At 41.8% G+C, this 17,942-nt stretch overlaps 1 protein-coding gene across 8 annotated transcripts in view; it reads right to left on the reverse strand.

Annotated features, from left to right (window-relative positions):
• Nucleotides 1–17,942, reverse strand: part of TTLL7 (tubulin tyrosine ligase like 7) — a 174,080-nt gene that overhangs the window by 73,470 nt on the left and 82,668 nt on the right. For all 8 annotated transcript variants that reach the window (XM_072127476.1, XM_072127473.1, XM_072127475.1 and 5 more), the window contains exons 10-13: nucleotides 17,779–17,873; nucleotides 14,577–14,724; nucleotides 11,856–11,929; nucleotides 1,675–1,810 (exon numbers count right to left, since the gene is read on the reverse strand). In XM_072127476.1, the coding sequence (XP_071983577.1) occupies nucleotides 1,675–1,810; nucleotides 11,856–11,929; nucleotides 14,577–14,724; nucleotides 17,779–17,873 (453 nt within the window). The remainder of the gene's footprint in view (nucleotides 1–1,674; nucleotides 1,811–11,855; nucleotides 11,930–14,576; nucleotides 14,725–17,778; nucleotides 17,874–17,942) is intronic.

Below are 17,942 nucleotides of genomic sequence, written 5' to 3' on the forward strand. Positions count from 1 at the left end.
TTTCAGTATCAAATCTGCACAGTTTTCTAGATCTCTGCTTGCTGTCATTCAACAGGAAGGCTCATTGTTTACTTCCCATGGATATGAACTGGTCTGTGGTCATATGATGTTGCACAGGTGCACGGCTCAGTATCACAGAGAGTAACCAGAGGTGTGTGTTATAACAGGCTGTGCACCTGTGTGAGTTCACATGGCCATGGATAAATATAACGAACCATGCACCTGTGTGACTTCACGTGACCAGATTTATAACTAACCGTGCACTTGTGTGAGACCACATGACCAGAAATATAATGAGCCATGCACCTGTGTGACATCACATAACCAGGAATATAATGAGCCATGCACCTGTGTGACAAGACATAATCAGGGATATCACAATGAGCCATGTACCTGTGTGACATCACATGACCAAGAACATAACGAGCCATGCACCTGTGTGACATCACATGACCAGGGATATAACAAGCTGTACATCTGTGTCAAATCACATGACCAGGGATATAGCGAGCCGTGCACCTGTGTGACATCACATGACCAGGGGTATAACAACGAGCCGTGTACCTGTGTGACATCACATGACCAGGTGTATAACGGGCCGTGCTCCTGTGTGACATCACATGACCAGGGATATAGCGAGCCGTGCTCCTGTGTGACATCACATGACCAGGGGTATAACAACGAGCCGTGTACCTGTCTGACATCACATGACCAGGTGTATAACGAGCCGTGCTCCTGTGTGACATCACATGACCAGGTGTATAACGGGCCGTGCTCCTGTGTGACATCACATGACCAGGGATATAACAAGCTGTACACCTGTGTCACATCACATGACCAGGTGTATAACGAGCCGTGCTCTGTGCGACATCACATGACCAGGGATATAACGAGCCATGCACCTGTGTGACATCACATGACCAGAGATATAACAAGCTGTACACCTGTGTGTCATCAGATGATCCATGATATCTCAAACAGAGATCTAGAAAATGTGTGAGGAATGGATACAGAAAGTATATTGGAAAACTGTCTAACATTTCATTACCATATCTTTGCTGAGAATTCATGATCCCTTTAACCAGTGCAGATAGTCATAGGTTTCCAACAACCAACCAGATTTCAGCTTTCATTTAAAGAAAAACCCCTGAAAAATGAGAGCTGGAATCTGATTGGTTTCTCTGGGCATCAGTTCCACCATGGCTTTGCTCTACTTATAATAAATCTCCAGTAATTGTTCCATCTTCCATCTGCTGCTATTACTTGGCTTCCTAATCCCCCCCCCCCCCCTGTCAGCGGAATATAACCAGCGCTTAGTTATTATAATTAGTGTTATTATTAACCAGTCTTTGCAATAAACTGATAGGAAAGTCTGGGAGCAACTATGGTGAAAGTGACACTAATCGGCCATCGTCTCCATATCCGCCGCTCGGCTCCCCCTGTAGACGCCTCCTTTTTCATCCCAATTATCTTATTTACTCACTCAGACCCTCCCGAGGACGGATCCCTGTGACTAGACCACTCAAATTAATTGAAATAAGAGTTTAATTGTATCCCAGGCGCAGGGGTGCGCAGTGTGACGGGTCTAAAAGCTGCGGAGGAGGTGACACGGCGAGGACGCGGATAATACGTTTCCGACACGGTGTCTATCAATTCATGCAACAAAGACGGCACCTTCATCCTTTTCAGAGGATTATTCATCTCTCGCTGGAGGGAGGCAGCTCTGCCGGCGAGGAATGTCTGGAAGGCAGTACTGAGGAGACCCTCGTATTTCTCTAACAGCAGCTTATCCTCCGGTGGGTAGATTCTCCTGGGAGAAAAGAAAAGAAAAACACACACAAACACGGATTAGATTTCGGTTGAGTATTATTAAGATAAATATGTACCAATGCAATAAGAAAAAACAAGCAAAGCGGCGCAGGAGAACCGCCAGGGAGACGCTGGGGGTGTTACATCTTATTTACCGTCTATCAAAAAGTTTTCACAGAATGCGCAATGCTGCGAAATGTGCGCCAATGTGTGAGAGGCAAATATACAGCAAATAAGAATGGGATTTTAATATGACGGAGCACCGGGAAGGGCGCCGTGCTTTACATTCGGGGCAGATGATCGCTCACTGGTTTTATGGCTTTCCTGTTTATGTAATTTTTTTTTTTTTCCTGCAAAACAAAATCAACTCGCAGTTGGCAATTCTTGTCTGAAAATGTGGTGAGAAGGCAAGATGCTAAATAGATAGATAGTGATAGACATACAGACAGATAGATAGATAGATAGATAGATAGATAGATAGATGATTGATTGATTGATTGATTGATAGATAGATAGTAGATGGATAGTAGATGGATAGATAGATAGATAGATAGATAGATAGATATGAGATAGATAGATATGAGATAGATAGATAGATAGATAGATAGATAGATAGATAGATATGAGATAGATAGATAGATATGAGATAGATAGATATGAGATAGATAGATAGATAGATAGATAGATAGATAGATAGATAGATATGAGATAGATAGATAGTAGATGGATAGATAGTAGATGGATAGATAGATAGATATATAGATAGTAGATGGATAGATAGATAGATAGATAGTAGATGGATAGATAATAGATAGATAGATATGAGAGAGATAGATAGATAGATAGATAGATAGATAGATAGATAGATAGATAGATGATTGATTGATTGATTGATAGATAGATAGATAGTAGATGGATAGTAGATGGATAGATAGATAGATAGATAGATATGAGATAGATAGATATGAGATAGATAGATAGATAGATAGATATGAGATAGATAGATAGATAGATAGATATGAGATAGATAGATAGATAGATAGATAGATAGATATGAGATAGATAGATAGATAGATAGATAGATATGAGATAGATAGATAGATAGATAGATAGTAGATGGATAGATAGATAGATAGATAGATAGATAGATAGTAGATGGATAGATAGATAGATAGATAGATAGATATATAGATAGTAGATGGATAGATAGATAGATAGATAGATAGATAGATAGATAGATAGATAGATAGATAGATAGTAGATGGATAGATAATAGATAGATAGATATGAGATAGATAGATAGATAGATAGATAGATAGATAGATAGATAAATGATAGATAGATAGATAGATAGATAGATAGATAATAGATAGATAGATAGATAGATAGATAGATAGATAGATAGATAGTAGATGGATAGTAGATGGATAGATAGATGGATAGATAGATATGAGATAGATAGATATGAGATAGATAGATAGATATGAGATAGATAGATAGATAGATAGATAGATAGATATGAGATAGATAGATAGATAGATAAATGATAGATAGATAGATAGACAGATAGATAGATAGATAAATGATAGATAGATAGATAGACCAGCCGCGCCATGTAGCCTCAGCTCCAGCTACTCCACACCCCAGTACCCTCTTTAGAAAATTTGCATATTACATTGGTTAGAGGTTACCAAAGGTAGAGGGGAGTAAAGGATTAGCCCTGAAGAGGGCTATCCTTACATACATTAAATGCGCCTACCACGGGATCTACCTTACAGGTAGATTGGTAGTGGTAGGTGGTTTCTTTTAAGGCATTGGCCCACATTTAGGTGCTGTTTGCCTGTGTAGTGTGCAGGGGTTTCTGGTGCACTATAGATGGCAACTAGAACAATTCTGCTATTAAGGTAGATCCGGTGGTAGGTGCATATAACGTATGTAAGGATAGCCCTTCTTAGGGCTAATCCTTTACTCCCCTCTATTTTTTCTAATCTTTAATCAGGGTAATATGCAATATACTGACTGGCAAAAAGTAAAAAAATTAAAAGACCCCCCCCCCCCAAAAAAAATGGCCGTGGAAGGTGGTGTGCTAGTATAATGCGATAAATCATCAAAACACAACAAAGTTTTAATGAAAAAGTTGCGTCCTCGCCAATGTCGCTCCGCCGTGTAATATATTGCCCTGATAACTTTCAATCAGAAAAAAAAAAAAAAGTTGAGGAACATTAAGGAGAAATTAAAAGGAAATTGCCATTCATTTACATTCAAGGTGGGGGCATTGGCACAAAACTAATTTTCAATCACACAAGCAAAGTGCGGCAAGTACAGAGGCAAGATGGCTGCATCGGCGCCATTAGAGAACGGTGCGTGTAAGTCTAATGACGTAAAAGTACATAGCCCCCGGCAGTCTATTAACCGTCCCTTACTACCGAGATGGGAAGTTATTTGCTTCTAGGTGGCTAATTGGAAAATGTTTCGGCTTAAAATCCCAATCATGTTTTATCTAGTGTTACGCCGCGCACTAGCTGCCCTGCCTTGTCACGGATGGGATCTAAAGGTTCCATTTCTGCCGCAACGTTGAGTTACTATTTTAACCCTTGAAAAACTTTTTTTGAGAAATCAATTAAACAAGATTAAAAAAACATTTAGAAACATGTTCAACATTTTTATAACATGTGACAACCGCTCCGAATGTGGGAAATTTGGAAAAAAAGTTGTCACAGAATAAAGTCATGTGGAGTTGGACAGGTCACATTTTTTTTGGTAATTTTTTTAGTTACTATTTCCATCACTTTAAAGAAACATAATTCAGTTAAGCCAATCACTTAAAGGGGTTGTGCGCCTTCTACGCACTATGAGAACCAGATATCATCTTATGAGTAAATGGTCAAAAACTTTTCAACTAACTTTGTACAAATCAATAGTAATTTGTAATAAAGGAAATTGCTTCCTTCTCCTTCTTATCCCTCTTAAAGGGAACCCATCACCAGGTTCTACCCCACTAAACTACAAGTCCCGTCAGCTACGGAATAAAATATCCTTTCCAAATTCCCTCTTTTATGTGAAATCTCACCCGTTTACCTATAGAAAATATCCCCTAAAGTCAGGCAAATATGACTCTTCTCATTTCATTTTCACATGATATATGTCAAGTTTAGTGGTGGTAGAGATAGTGTCAGTTCAGAAGTCCCTATCTTTGGTTCTGTAGTACCTAAAAACATTCTTTTTGTTATACATTAAAGATAAGAATCTCATCTTTTAGAGCCCATCAAGCTTATGGTCTGTGTGCTACAGAATTGAGTAGTTCTGTGTAGTATGCAGAGGGCACACATTCTCCATAAATCTTGCCACCGCTTAACTGCTCTGACAGAGTGCACCACTTTTTATAGTGTCCCTTTAACATGGGGAGTGCGACACACTTCTGTCAGGCTTTGCATGTTAAATGTGGCGCAGGGTCCGACTGAGTACCGCAACGCCCCCTTCAGTGCATAAATTTGTGATGAATAGTGCAGCCACGATTTTTAGCAGTGTTTAACTTCTAGCTTTATCAGAACCTTCCGTTAAAGCTAGCGAACACTGCACTGCCATACCCTCAGAACGCCTGACCGTGCTTACAGTGGTCCGGCGTATTCATGAGGGGGCCCCTCCCACGCCATTGGCCAGGCTTCAAGCGGCAGTCACCGCCTCCTCGTACCGCTCCCTCATGAATATGCTGGACCGCTGTAAGTTTGGTCCGGCGTTCTGAGTGTAAGGCAGTGCAGTGTTCGCTAGATTTCTCGGAGGGTTCCAATAAAGCTAGCAGTTTAACACTGCTAATAATGGGGTAGCGCTAGGAGCTGCTTACTTTAGTAGAGCATTTTTAGGGTTCTCTTTAAATACCCGTGCAAGCAGTTTGCACTAGAAAGAATGTGCAAAGTCCGACAGAAAACTGGCGCATGGCCCTTAGTAAATGTGCCCCAATGTCTCTAGCTGCCTGTATCTTTGGTTCTGTGGCAGCTAAAGAGATAGTATAAAAGCATAGTATACATAGCATGATGTGATCTGATCCTTATCTTTTATATGACACAAAAACCATGTTTCTAGGTGCTATAGAACAGAAGATAGGGGGCTTTCGAAGTGACTGCAGTCATGAAACTTGCGGTTAGAAGAGTCATATTTGCTCGAATTTGGGAAGATTTTTTATAGGTAAGCGGATGAGATTTCACATAAAAGTTGGGAATTCTAGAAAGGATATTTCATACCCTACTTGAGGGTGCTTGTAGTTTAGTTGGGTACAACCTGACGGCAGTTTCTCTTTAAGCTCTGCTTAATTGAGGTATCAGATCACATAGAAGTCTATACAGAGGGGAGGGGGAGCAGTGAGTCATAGCAGCCTCATTTTCACAGACTAGAGACTAAAGCGGGGAAAGCTGCTGGAAAAAGCAGAATTCAAGTCACATAATGACCTGAAACGGTGTTACTCGCCATGTACACACGGTGGATTGATGACTTCTGCATCTATCTTGCTGTCTATATATTATCTGCTTTATATTTCTATAATATCTATAAATCTATATCATCTTTCACATCTATCTTCTATCATCTGTCTATCTCCTATAACATTCTCATACATCCGCATATTACAGATACTTACCTACTACTGTGTGTAACTACAAAGTGCTATTATTGCGCAGGGCTAAAAGGAGCCTCTTACTGACTGTGTCTATCCATAAAATAGTTTTATGTTGGGGTCCCACTTTCAGTTTTGCCCCGGGCCCCACTTTATCTATAACTGGCCATGGGTGTGGGAATGGTATAAGCAGGAAAATAATCCCAATTCCTGGTGGTGCACTAGTATTTCAGAACTTGCACGGCACAATCCTAGTGCACAAGCCATGATAAATCTCCCCCTATGTGTACAATACACAAAGGTACTGGGTTCTCCAGGTAGACTGAGACATTGGGGGTCATTTACTAAGGGCCCAATTCGCATTTTCCCGAATATTTCCGATTAGCGCAGATTTTTCCTGAAATGCCCCGGGATTTTGGCGCACGCGATCGGATTGTGCCGCATCGGCGCCGGCATGCACACGACGGATATCGGGTGCGTGGCAGTAAAAAAAACGCCGCATTTTTTAAAAAAAAGTGTCGCCCGACACGTGCTTACCTTCACCCAGGGTAGGACGGTGAACTCCGATGCAATCCGATGGTCTCCAGCGCAGCCAGCCATTGTCAGGCCACCAGTGACACCTGGTGGACGTCGGAATGAATCCCGGCCGGACCCGAATCCACCGCAGAGAACGTGCCGCTGGATCGCGAATAGACCGGGTAAGTAAATCTGCCCCATTCTCTGTAGCTCTCTGCTCTGCTAAATAGAGGAATATTGGAATGTAATCCCCCCTCCCAATATAGAATTTGGAAAAGGACTAATTTTATTTTTTTTCTAATTTCCATTTCATAATTTCGTTTTAACGCCCACATTTCCCTTCACAGAGGTGTGAAGTTAATAAAGAACATTCTGAAGTCCTGTTCCCACCACTAGGGGGAGCTCTTGAGCTGCATTTATGCTATAACTAAACTAATACCATGACTTTATCACTGCTGGTGATCTGACTTCTCTAAACCCCATTGATCATAAGAAGGAAAGGGCTGCAGCTCTGAAAATGAAGGGGCTGCAGTATTATCCTGCGAAACAGCACAAAGAAGAACAACCGCACAGCTTCACTAGTCTCAATAGGGAGACCCCTGAACAGTGGGGTGGCCTACAGGTTAGGTCATCATCAATCGTAAAGCAGCGGCGAATCGTAGCGATATGTCATGGCGGTACAACATGGGAATAAACCTTTACAGGGGATTAGCCGACATATTAACCGTATTAAAAAAATTATGAGATTAATCACAGCAGAATTTTGGCCCTCGTCGGACCGTAAATGATTGCGAAATGTTTCTCCTTCGTTCCATCCTGACATGATACTCCTACTCTTCTCCAATGGCGCTGGTGAGACTCTACCGCGGCGCGCAGCTGACACTCACTTGACACGATGAGCTCACATGTGGGACTTTATGCCAAGAAGCCGTGAGAGCAGAATGTGTTCTCCCACCGTGCCACGGGGGAAGGAATCTTCTTAATTATATTGAGTACAAAGTAAATATAAATACGTCGGGGTTCGCTGAGGTCTGGCTGCGGCAGACATCCTATTTCCAGACTGTCCGGCCAGGCGTGAACCCCAACAACTCGACTAATCACTGACTTCTCCACATAGGACACACTTGGATTCAATTACTGCTCCCAGATACTGGGTTTGAGCCAAGCAGAGGTTCAGACAGTCTCGCACCCAGCTCCGAGCCAAGGTTTCTCTGCTCAAACCTAATGATCTTTATACTTCACTGCTGGTATTTATTTAATGGTATTTATTATGTTCCAAAGCTTTTTTTTCCTTCCCCCTATCTTGGGTTTAACCCCTGCAGTCTGGAGCAGGCTTGGATGCAGCTCCTATATAAACATGTCAGCACCTGAATTTACGCAGACAGATGTCATCTTACATCGCATCAAGCTAATGGAGAAGGCTTGTTCCGGCGTCCGCTCGTACGTCGTTGAAAGAGAAGCAATATTAAAAGGATGCCTAAAGGGTTATGTGTTCGGCTTGTCATAATATGAAAACTGGGACACTTGCTTGGCATGAGCCTTGATCAATTTATACTTGAGGCTTTAGGCTGGATGTAGGTGCCAAATGCAGTCAAACCGTCATAGGAATCTATTCCCACCAGCCCTGACACCATGGACGTATCGTGCGCTATGGGAAACTATGCATCTTGCTTTAATAAAAGAGAGAGTCAATAAAATCGGGCTGCCCTGGGAACGTCGTAAATGGATGGGAAACTTAGTCATGTGTAACCATGGTCTTCAAGAACAAGCCCACCTAAAATGGAATAGTCAATATTGCCTGGTTGTGTCCTGAAAATCCCTCTGTATAAAGTGTTCTGACTAACGGATCCTCCCACCAGAACCAACGTTATCTGAAGAGCTGAAGTAAGAATGGAAACAGTAAAGGATCAATGGGAGAGTGAAGTCCAACACTTAGGAGATCGGATTCTTTACTCAACTGCATTCAATTCTTTGGGGAAAAAAAACTTTTACAATTGTCCAGAAATTAAAGCGCATCAAACCTTTCAACAAACGTTCCAGAATCAGAATTAGGTGACCTGTATATCTTCATTTTCTAACAATGTTTACCTCTGCAGTTTCGGTCTGTGTATTTGTAATCCTCTTTGTGTTGGTGGGTGGAAACCTAGGTGCTGTGACTCACTATTCCCTCTCCCATTTCTATATAATAATAATCCTTTATTAGTCCCTGAGCTTGCCAAATCAGTCCCTGTCCCCATGATGCTCACAATCTAATCAACCTACCAGTATGTTTTGGAGTGTGGTAGGAAACCGGAAGACCTGGAGGAAACCCACGAAGACACGGAGAGAACATACAAACTCTTTGTAGATGGGACTGGATGGGACTTGAACCCAGGACCCCAACGCTTCGAGGCTGTAGTGCTATGTGACACCTCAGTAACCTTCTGTCTATCTTGTTATCAAGACAGAATTCAGCAGGAATTTCAGAGTAAAATTCAGATTAAGGCTACATTCACACTGCCCTTGCCCGCCCGTACCGTACCGTAGCAGACAACGGCAGTGCACGGGGAGAGGAGGAGGAGGTGAGTGCAGCTCACCCCCGCCCCTCTCCACAGGGATACATGGCGCATGGGTAAAGGGTAAAGATAGGACATGTCTTCTCTTTTTCCCGGGTACGGAGTGGTACGGTGCGGCACCTGTGCGGCACCGTACCGCTCCCGTAGGGCGCCGTGCGCCCATTGCCGTCTATGGAGGATGTATATCGGCCGTATATATGTCCTCCATACGGTCGTTTGAATGTAGCCTAAAAGGAAGGGAGGAGGGGTGAAAAGAGTCAAAGTAAATGGAGAGAGAAGTAGTTATGGCCCAATTCACATTTGTATGAGGATTTTCCATTACATTTCTCTAATGTAAAACAGAAAGTGAATGGAAGGTCGTCCGTTCACCATTCGTTTTCCATAGATCACAATGGACTTTCCTTTACCCTTCTTTCATCTATTTTTTCTGCTTTTAATAAATTAAGGTCTAACAGAACAAGTCAAACCTGTGCACTCAGCCTTACTCTACTCATACATATATCACTAAGTTTCTTGTATTTACTTACATTGCATCAACCCTAAGGCTCGAGCTTTCATTTTGTGAAATAGGCATTGGCCCACGTTTCCAAAAACCCCTACAATTTCCATAATAGCATCATTGTGGTTATTTCATAGCTTGTAAAGGGGCTAATGACGATTCAATTGATATGTAAGTTAAGTGCTGTATGCCTGCATAATAACAATAAAATTCTTTTAAAAATTAAAAAAAAAAAAACAAAACAAAACAAGGTAGTCTGTACTATGTGCAGTTTGCCTGTGTAGTGTGCAGGGGGCGCCAGATTTCTGTTGCACGTTCTTCATGAATCTGGCGCCCCCTGCACTGTTCCGACACAACTTTTTTTGGTGCACCTTTAACATGGGGTGTGTGACTCAATTCTGTTGGACTTTGCATGTTAATGTGGCGCACGGTGCATTGGATCGCCCATTTCAGTGCAGAAATTTGTGCAGCCACAAATGTGGCGCAGGCACTTTATAAATACCCGTGCAAGCAGTTTCCACTGAAAAGATCCTGCAAAGTCACACAGAAAACTGGTGCAGGGGCTTTAATAAATGTGGGCCATTCATTTTTTATTTGGCACCGTATAATCGGGGGGGGGGGGGCACTGCTTAAACTTTTCAGCTGAATTCACATTAGAGTTCAATTTAGGCCCACATATATACATCAGGGCAAAGTATAACAAGTCTGCCAATTTTAGAGAGAATGGGCAAATATCATCAGTATGGAGGCCTTCTACATAAGACGATTACTCCCCTCTCCCCATGTAGAAAACATATTTGATCCCTCAGCATACACATAAACATATTGTAATATTCCATTCCAGGAATAGCTGCTTCCAAAATAAGCTCCTGGTCATTAGCCATTGAAAGTGACCTTAAAGGGCATCTACCACCAGGATGAAAGACTGTATGCAAATGAGCATGAGCGGCTCCATGCTCCATTAACACCTATGGATCCTGGAGCCCCTCATACTCATTTGCATGCAACCCTTCGTCCTGGTGGTAGATGCCCTTTGAGGGACCTTTAAAGGGGTTCTCCTGAAGGTTCAAAAACATGGCTGCTTTCTTCCAAAAACAGCGCCTCACCTGACCATGGGTAGTGCAACTATGCTCCATCAAATTCTATACAGCTAAGCTGCAATACCTGCACAAGCCATGGCCAGGCGTGGCGCTGTTTTTGGAAGAAAGCAGCCATTGTTTTTTAACCTTGGGAGAACCCCTTTAAGGAACAACCTTTCGTCAGAATATTTTCTGTAGTCTCTTCCGACGAATGGGATTGTTCCAAGGTGATGACCCTGATCTCAATCTAAAGTTCCTGTGGAGGGAGATTTCTTCCACTATTGGGACAATGGTTAAGCATTTATTATACACTACGAGGATCGGAATGATTATATCCTGTAGATATCATCCTAGCGCATGTACAATTTATTCTTACATTATAGCTGAAAACCCAAAAATCATATTATTGAATAGGTAAAAAATAAGAATGTCCAATGGAACAAAATGTCCAATGACTGCTAAAACGCCTAAGGGTGGTGTCACACATGGCGTTTTGAATCCGTTTTTGGCCTGTTTTTAAGCAAGCGTTTTCAGTCCGTAAAAAAACGCATGCGTTTTTGAAAATGCATCCGTTTTTGTCCTTTTCCCAATTAAGATAATTGGGAAAAACAGTCAAAAAAGGTCAAAAAAGGATGCTTTTTCAAAAACGCACACGTTTTTTAACGGACTGAAAATCCATGCTTAAAAACGGATTCAAAACGCCACGTGTACCACCACCCTAACAATGTTCTTATCAAGTCCAATCATAAACTTTTATAATTATGTCCAGGATTAGGGGTATCATACAATACCTGTAGTTCCCCATGTGTCTATTCTCGTATTCCTCCTTAGAGATTTGTTTCCGGACCTGAGCAAGTCGCTCCTTCTGTAAAAACGCACAAAAAAAGACACTTAAAAAAACAAAATGGTCCCCAATACAGATCTGCGGTCAGGGGTCTACATTTTCTGTGGGATTTGAGAATTTATAGACAGATCTGTTCCTCCCTTATTGGTCCTCATCAGTGAGGGGGAAGGTTATACTGGAAAGGGGTTTGAGGGAAAATGGAAAATCTTTGAAATATGCAGAAGCGCAGGACAGAAGTGCAATATAGATACATACAGTAGATCTAAAATGGACATACGTCATAGATCACACAGCGGTTATCAATGAAAATAATATAAGTTAGATCTCTTCAGAGTTTTATAGTGTCAAATTTTACTAATGTATACACAAGAGGTGGACCAGCACTGCCCAACAGTAACCACTGATCAAAACATGCCAAAATATATAATCAAAAGCCACAAAAAGAACAGAGGCATGAAAAATAGATCAAACAAATAATATCTTTATTAATAGAAAAATACACCACAAAACATGCTTAAAAACCTTTAAAAATTGTGAACGAAGTCACAAATGAATGACATCCTCGGGAAAGTGCTCAACACATGATAATGTGCACTGTTCCCGGAACTCCAGCTCCCCCTGCTGGCCACAATATAGTATACAACAATGTACAGAAATAAATATTATCAATGGTGAGCTAATCAAATCTTTAGACAAGTCCATACAAATGCAGGATAGCAACAAAAAGAGGGGTGAAACACAATAATGGATGGACAAACAATTCAAGGATCAGCACAGAACCATGTAAAAATAAGAAAGTTGTATACCTAAATGCTCAGGCCATGAGAGCGGGGTGCTGGGGATAGATGCCCCACGCGTATCGCTACCTCGTGGTAGCTTCCTCAGGGGTTATACAACTTTCTTATTTGTACATGGTTCTGTGCTGATCCTTGAATTGTGGCCAGCAGGGGGAGCTGGAGTTCCGGGAACAGTGCACATTATCATGTGTTGAGCACTTTCCCGAGGATGTCATTCATTTGTGACTTCGTTCACAATTTTTAAAGGTTTTTAAGCATGTTTTGTGGTGTATTTTTCTATTAATAAAGATATTATTTGTTTGATCTATTTTTCATGCCTCTGTTCTTTTTGTGGCTTTAAATTTTACTAATGTGGTACACTGGACCTTCAGGAGGTTGCAACCTTTTTGGACCACCAGTCACCAAAGTTTCTTAAAACTGTCTGCCACCTTATTGGAAAAAGATCTAAAGATTTTTTAGACAGGTTTTTGATGCAAATTGCCATTACATATCAATAAATCAAAGTATTTATAGCCCCTTAATATAGACACATAGGGGGTTATTTATCATATATGATAATGTCGCTGCCCATCCGGGGGCGCCTGATACATCGGGAGGCTCCAGGGCGATCCTACCTGGTGTACAAATATTCTGCAGTATGAGAACTTTCACATTTGGGCAAAGGCGGGGGATCTGGCATTAAGGGAAATAATCACAAGTGCTGGCGAATCGCTGACATTTGCAATTTTTTTCAAGGCTTCTACACCAGTTTTCTGGCATAGTGGCCTCCGATAATTAACCCTCATAGAGGGTTATTTATCATACAAAAAATTGATTGTATTCACACGTAAAACAATACAAACATGGTCAGCTCACCATGTGATGCACTGAAAATAACCTAAGAAGTGCTTCAAATAGTGGAAGGGAGAGGGAGGGAGGAAACCGCATCGAACAACGGTGTGAATGTGATGCAAGGGAAGAAATTTGCTCCTCCAGCACACAAAAAATATGGGAAAAAATCCATACTGGTATAAAGATAAAATCCAATAATGGTGTAAAAAGTAGGCAAACCTACGCGTTTCAGACCTTTACATTAGGCCCTTACTCATGGTCTAATGCCTGAAATGGGTAGGTTTGCCTACTTTTTACACCATTATTGGATTTTATCTTTGTACCGGTATGGATTAAATAGGAAACAAGATTTTTTTACCATATTTTTGGTGTACTGGAGGAGCAAATTTCTTCCCTTGGTTACCCGTATATACTCGAGTATAAGCCGACCCATGTATAAGCCGAGGCCCCTAATTTTACCCCAAAACCCTGGTAAAACAAATGTTTTATAACTCGAGCATAAGCCGAGTTTGGATTTTCAGGACATTTTTTTGTGCTGAAAAACTAGGCTTATACTCGAGTATATATGGTATTTATCACACGCTAGATGTTCCCCCATCCCCTGCGGTGTGGCAGATGTAACAGGGAGGTCTGGCCTAGTGGAGATGAGCTTTAGCCTGTGCTCATTCAGGCTTCATATAGTAAGTGTCACTCCAAACCTGGCCATGCCCTCTTCACACTCGTCCATGTCCCCTTGTTGTGGTGGTGGCTTAAAAGGGGAAAATAAACACAATTTCTAGCATTGTGCCGCCAGGAAGTGCCATTATTTGAGGGCTCGTACGCCAGAAGACTTGTCTACAATGTACCAATGTAAACTATGCGCCATTGTATACCCCTCCACTCATGTCATGTAGGCGGAACATGGATTTGTGGATTTTACTGGCTGATATGTAAAATCAACAGCGAAATACCATAAAAGGCATAAAAATTTCCTAAATCTCCCTCATATCCTGCAGAATGTTCATTATATAGAAACTGAAGTGCAGGAAGATGTTGCTTACCAGCTCCTCCCTCCTCCTCTCCAGCGTGTGGCGCTGTTTCTCCCAGTCAGACGATCCCGGGGACAACCTCTTCATGGATCCCTGACCGTACAATCGTTTCTGGGCCTCAGCTTTCTGTTTGGCCAAGTTTTTCTTTTTATCGCTCGCTCTGCCGAAAAAAAAGAAAACCCAAAAAAAAATTAAAGCAAACCAAAAGACAAATGATATCTCGGTAATGAAATATTAAAACGGCAGCTCATCTAACTTTATTACTAAAGAGCGCCTGCTGAGAAAAAGTCCCGAGCGTGTGTATTTTTCAAGGATAAAACAATTAGCGCGAATCTGTAACAGGTTTACAAATTACCTGAAAAACAACAAACAGATGAGGCTTCTCCTTCCGCAACAAATGTGAATACTAAATAATACACAACAACAAAGGGGCTAATGAACCATTACTACCCCATGTGCCAATTATGGAGACTGATTTCGTGAAACGGAAACAATGATTTAGGGGGGAGGACACGCAAAGAAACTAATTAAACGCACCCATTTCCCAGAAAAAGAGGGCAGAAAAAATAATGTACATTAATAAATCAATATATGTACAGTGTATGTGAATATATGTATATAATACTTGTGTGTATAAGAAGAGGTTGTGCCGGACATTAACGACCATAACCACATCATCAAGACCTTCCTCTAGCAGCCAAGTAATGGGAGCTCTCATTCGGGTGGACCTGGCCCACGTATTTATCACACAGTCGTCCATCCATAGCTAGAATTTTACTAAATGAATAGTAAATGTGTAGTAGAGGATGATATGATTTGTTTTTATTTCTATTTTAGCAGTTATGCTCTTTTCAGGCTCAATGGGGCAGATTTACTTACCCGGTCCATTCGCAATCCACCAGCGCGTGATTCGGGTCCGGACGGGATTTATTAAGGCAGTTCCTCCGACGTCCACCAGGTGGCGCTGCTTCGCTGAAAAGCATCGGAACGCGCTCAAGTTCACCGGCCTATTCCTAGTGAAGGTAAGTGCAAGCTCCGCGACACATTTTTTGTTTTAAATGCGGCGGTTTTTCCGAATCCGTCGGGTTTTCGTTCGGCCACGCCCCCTATTTCCGTCACGTGCATGCCAGCGCCGATGCGCCACAATCCGATCGTGTGCGCCAAAATCCAGGGCAATTCAGGGGAAATCGGCACAAATCAGAAATATTCGGGTAATACGTCGGGAAAACACGAAATCGGGCCCTTAGTAAATGACCCCCAATAATCTGTCTAACAGTTGTATAGAAGCTGGTGGCTGCAGACTAGTTGCTGTCATGTCTCCCATAATCTGCATATAGAAAGCAGAAGAGAATCTGTTCCGAAATAGGGTGATCCAAGTAGGACATTAAAAAGAGCACTGCTCACCCCGCCCCTCTCCTCTCTAATATATGGTGCTCATTGACATGTATGGGGACCTATATACGCCGTATATACGTCCCCCATACATTTGTGTGAATGTAGCCTAGGGCTTTTTTCACACAAACGGATGCTACACCCAGTTCCCAATATCATACATTTGTCTGGAGAGGTGAAAGGGTGAGCGCTCCTCACCCTTCCCCTCTCCATAAGGAGGCATGCTGGGTACACAGAGCAAAAGAAAGAGCACGTTCTATCTTTTTTCAAGCGATGACATGTTAGGGTGACACACGTCTGTGCTCACGTACCGTGCAGTGGACAATGCACTTATATGGCGGCCGTAAGCTAGCTGCTGTTCGTATGGCTAGCATACAGCCACCATATACGGCCGTGTGAAAGAAGGCTAAGGCTACATTTACACCTCATTTGTATTCGCTAGGATAGCTCCCAGTGTATACACTGTTTGTATCTATAGAAGTATACTGGAAGATGGAGGAATATCACCGGTATTTGCCTCCGTCTGCACAGTCCACAATGCATAATGTGGGAAACACTGGAAGAAAATACATAGCAGGCTGCATCTTTCCATATATATTTCCAATATCTAATAGCACATGGGGGATGGATGCAAAGTATTGCATCCTACCGCAACCTCCGCTGAGTGTACACTGAGGGATTTCCCAGTTAACTGTGCACATATGAAAGTTACGGTACATCACTGAGGAAACACCCTGAACATCTGCAGCAGCCAATCCCGGCCTTTGCCGATGTTTACTCCTCTCCCCACTTTCAGGGGGGAGGAGAGGAATAGGACAACATATCCCATTGTATGTGCATATTGTAGGATATGTCCTAGCCCTTTAATGTAAGGATACATAGGCCCGACATATGCTTACAATGGTAGGCTAAAAAATGATATATGAGCGTAGCCTAAAAGCTCCTGGAGCCTATGACTCCCATATCCATAGGTCTCTCCTCTCTCACTCTTCCTCACCCACCCTTCCCTCTAGGGAGACATTGTAACCTATGAAAGTCAGATTCAAACAAGTCATATTATTTTTGTTGTAATTGTAGAATCTCCACAAGGAACTTCCAGAAAATGTATCTGTAAATCATTGTATTTTAAGTGATCATCAAGTTGTGTAAATGGGTCAAAAAAACATTATTTGGCCCCACGCATACATTTACAATCTAAAATTATAGACACAGCCTGTTAATTTCCGGGGCAGATCCAGCCAAGATATAAATGCCTCTTAATATGTTTGAAATTTGCAGAGAAAAAAATTTCTATCTGCCTGTAGTCACCACCAGGGGGAGCTTAATATGGTTATAGATGAAACTATATGCAGAAGGTTCTTAGTCTCCCCCTAGAGGTGACTGACAGCAGCCAGAATCAAAATGTTTTCTTTTATATCTCGATCCAAAATTTGAAGAGAAATCCAGGGAAACGCTACAGAAATATATTAAGAGATTAATCATCACAGAATTTTAGAGCCATTAAGGAGAAAAAGGCATTCGAGGATGAAGTTACAAAACTCATTTTTTACGATGTATTTGCAGCACAGGCTGTGAATCATTATTGTTACATGACTATGAATTCTTGTATCCCCGGCCATCGTGAATTGTAATATAATTTTCAAAACAAAAATCGTAATTCCAGGCACATTGTTCCGGTCCAGGTCCTGCTTCTCAGCGCAGCTGTCGCGGTTAAATAACCCTTTCTGGGTAACAATAAACGGAGAGAGAGAAAATGGCTTCCTGCGCGCTGCAATCTCCAGCGAGATCCTCGGACACAGTGATTACAGAAATGGCGCGTTACCTGATGTTCAGAAGTTTTAATGCATTTAGCAAAACTCCTTTCTTCACGTCGTGGTCAATCTTCTGGTCTGTTCCAAAGCTGGGAGCTCGGTTGATCTGGAAAAAGAATCGACAAAAAGAATATTTTAAGAGAAAAAAAATGAGAAATGTGAAACAGAACAGGAA

The sequence above is a fragment of the Engystomops pustulosus genome, chromosome 10 (genome assembly GCF_040894005.1).
Source record: "Engystomops pustulosus chromosome 10, aEngPut4.maternal, whole genome shotgun sequence".
NCBI classification, from domain to species: Eukaryota; Metazoa; Chordata; class Amphibia; order Anura; family Leptodactylidae; genus Engystomops; species Engystomops pustulosus.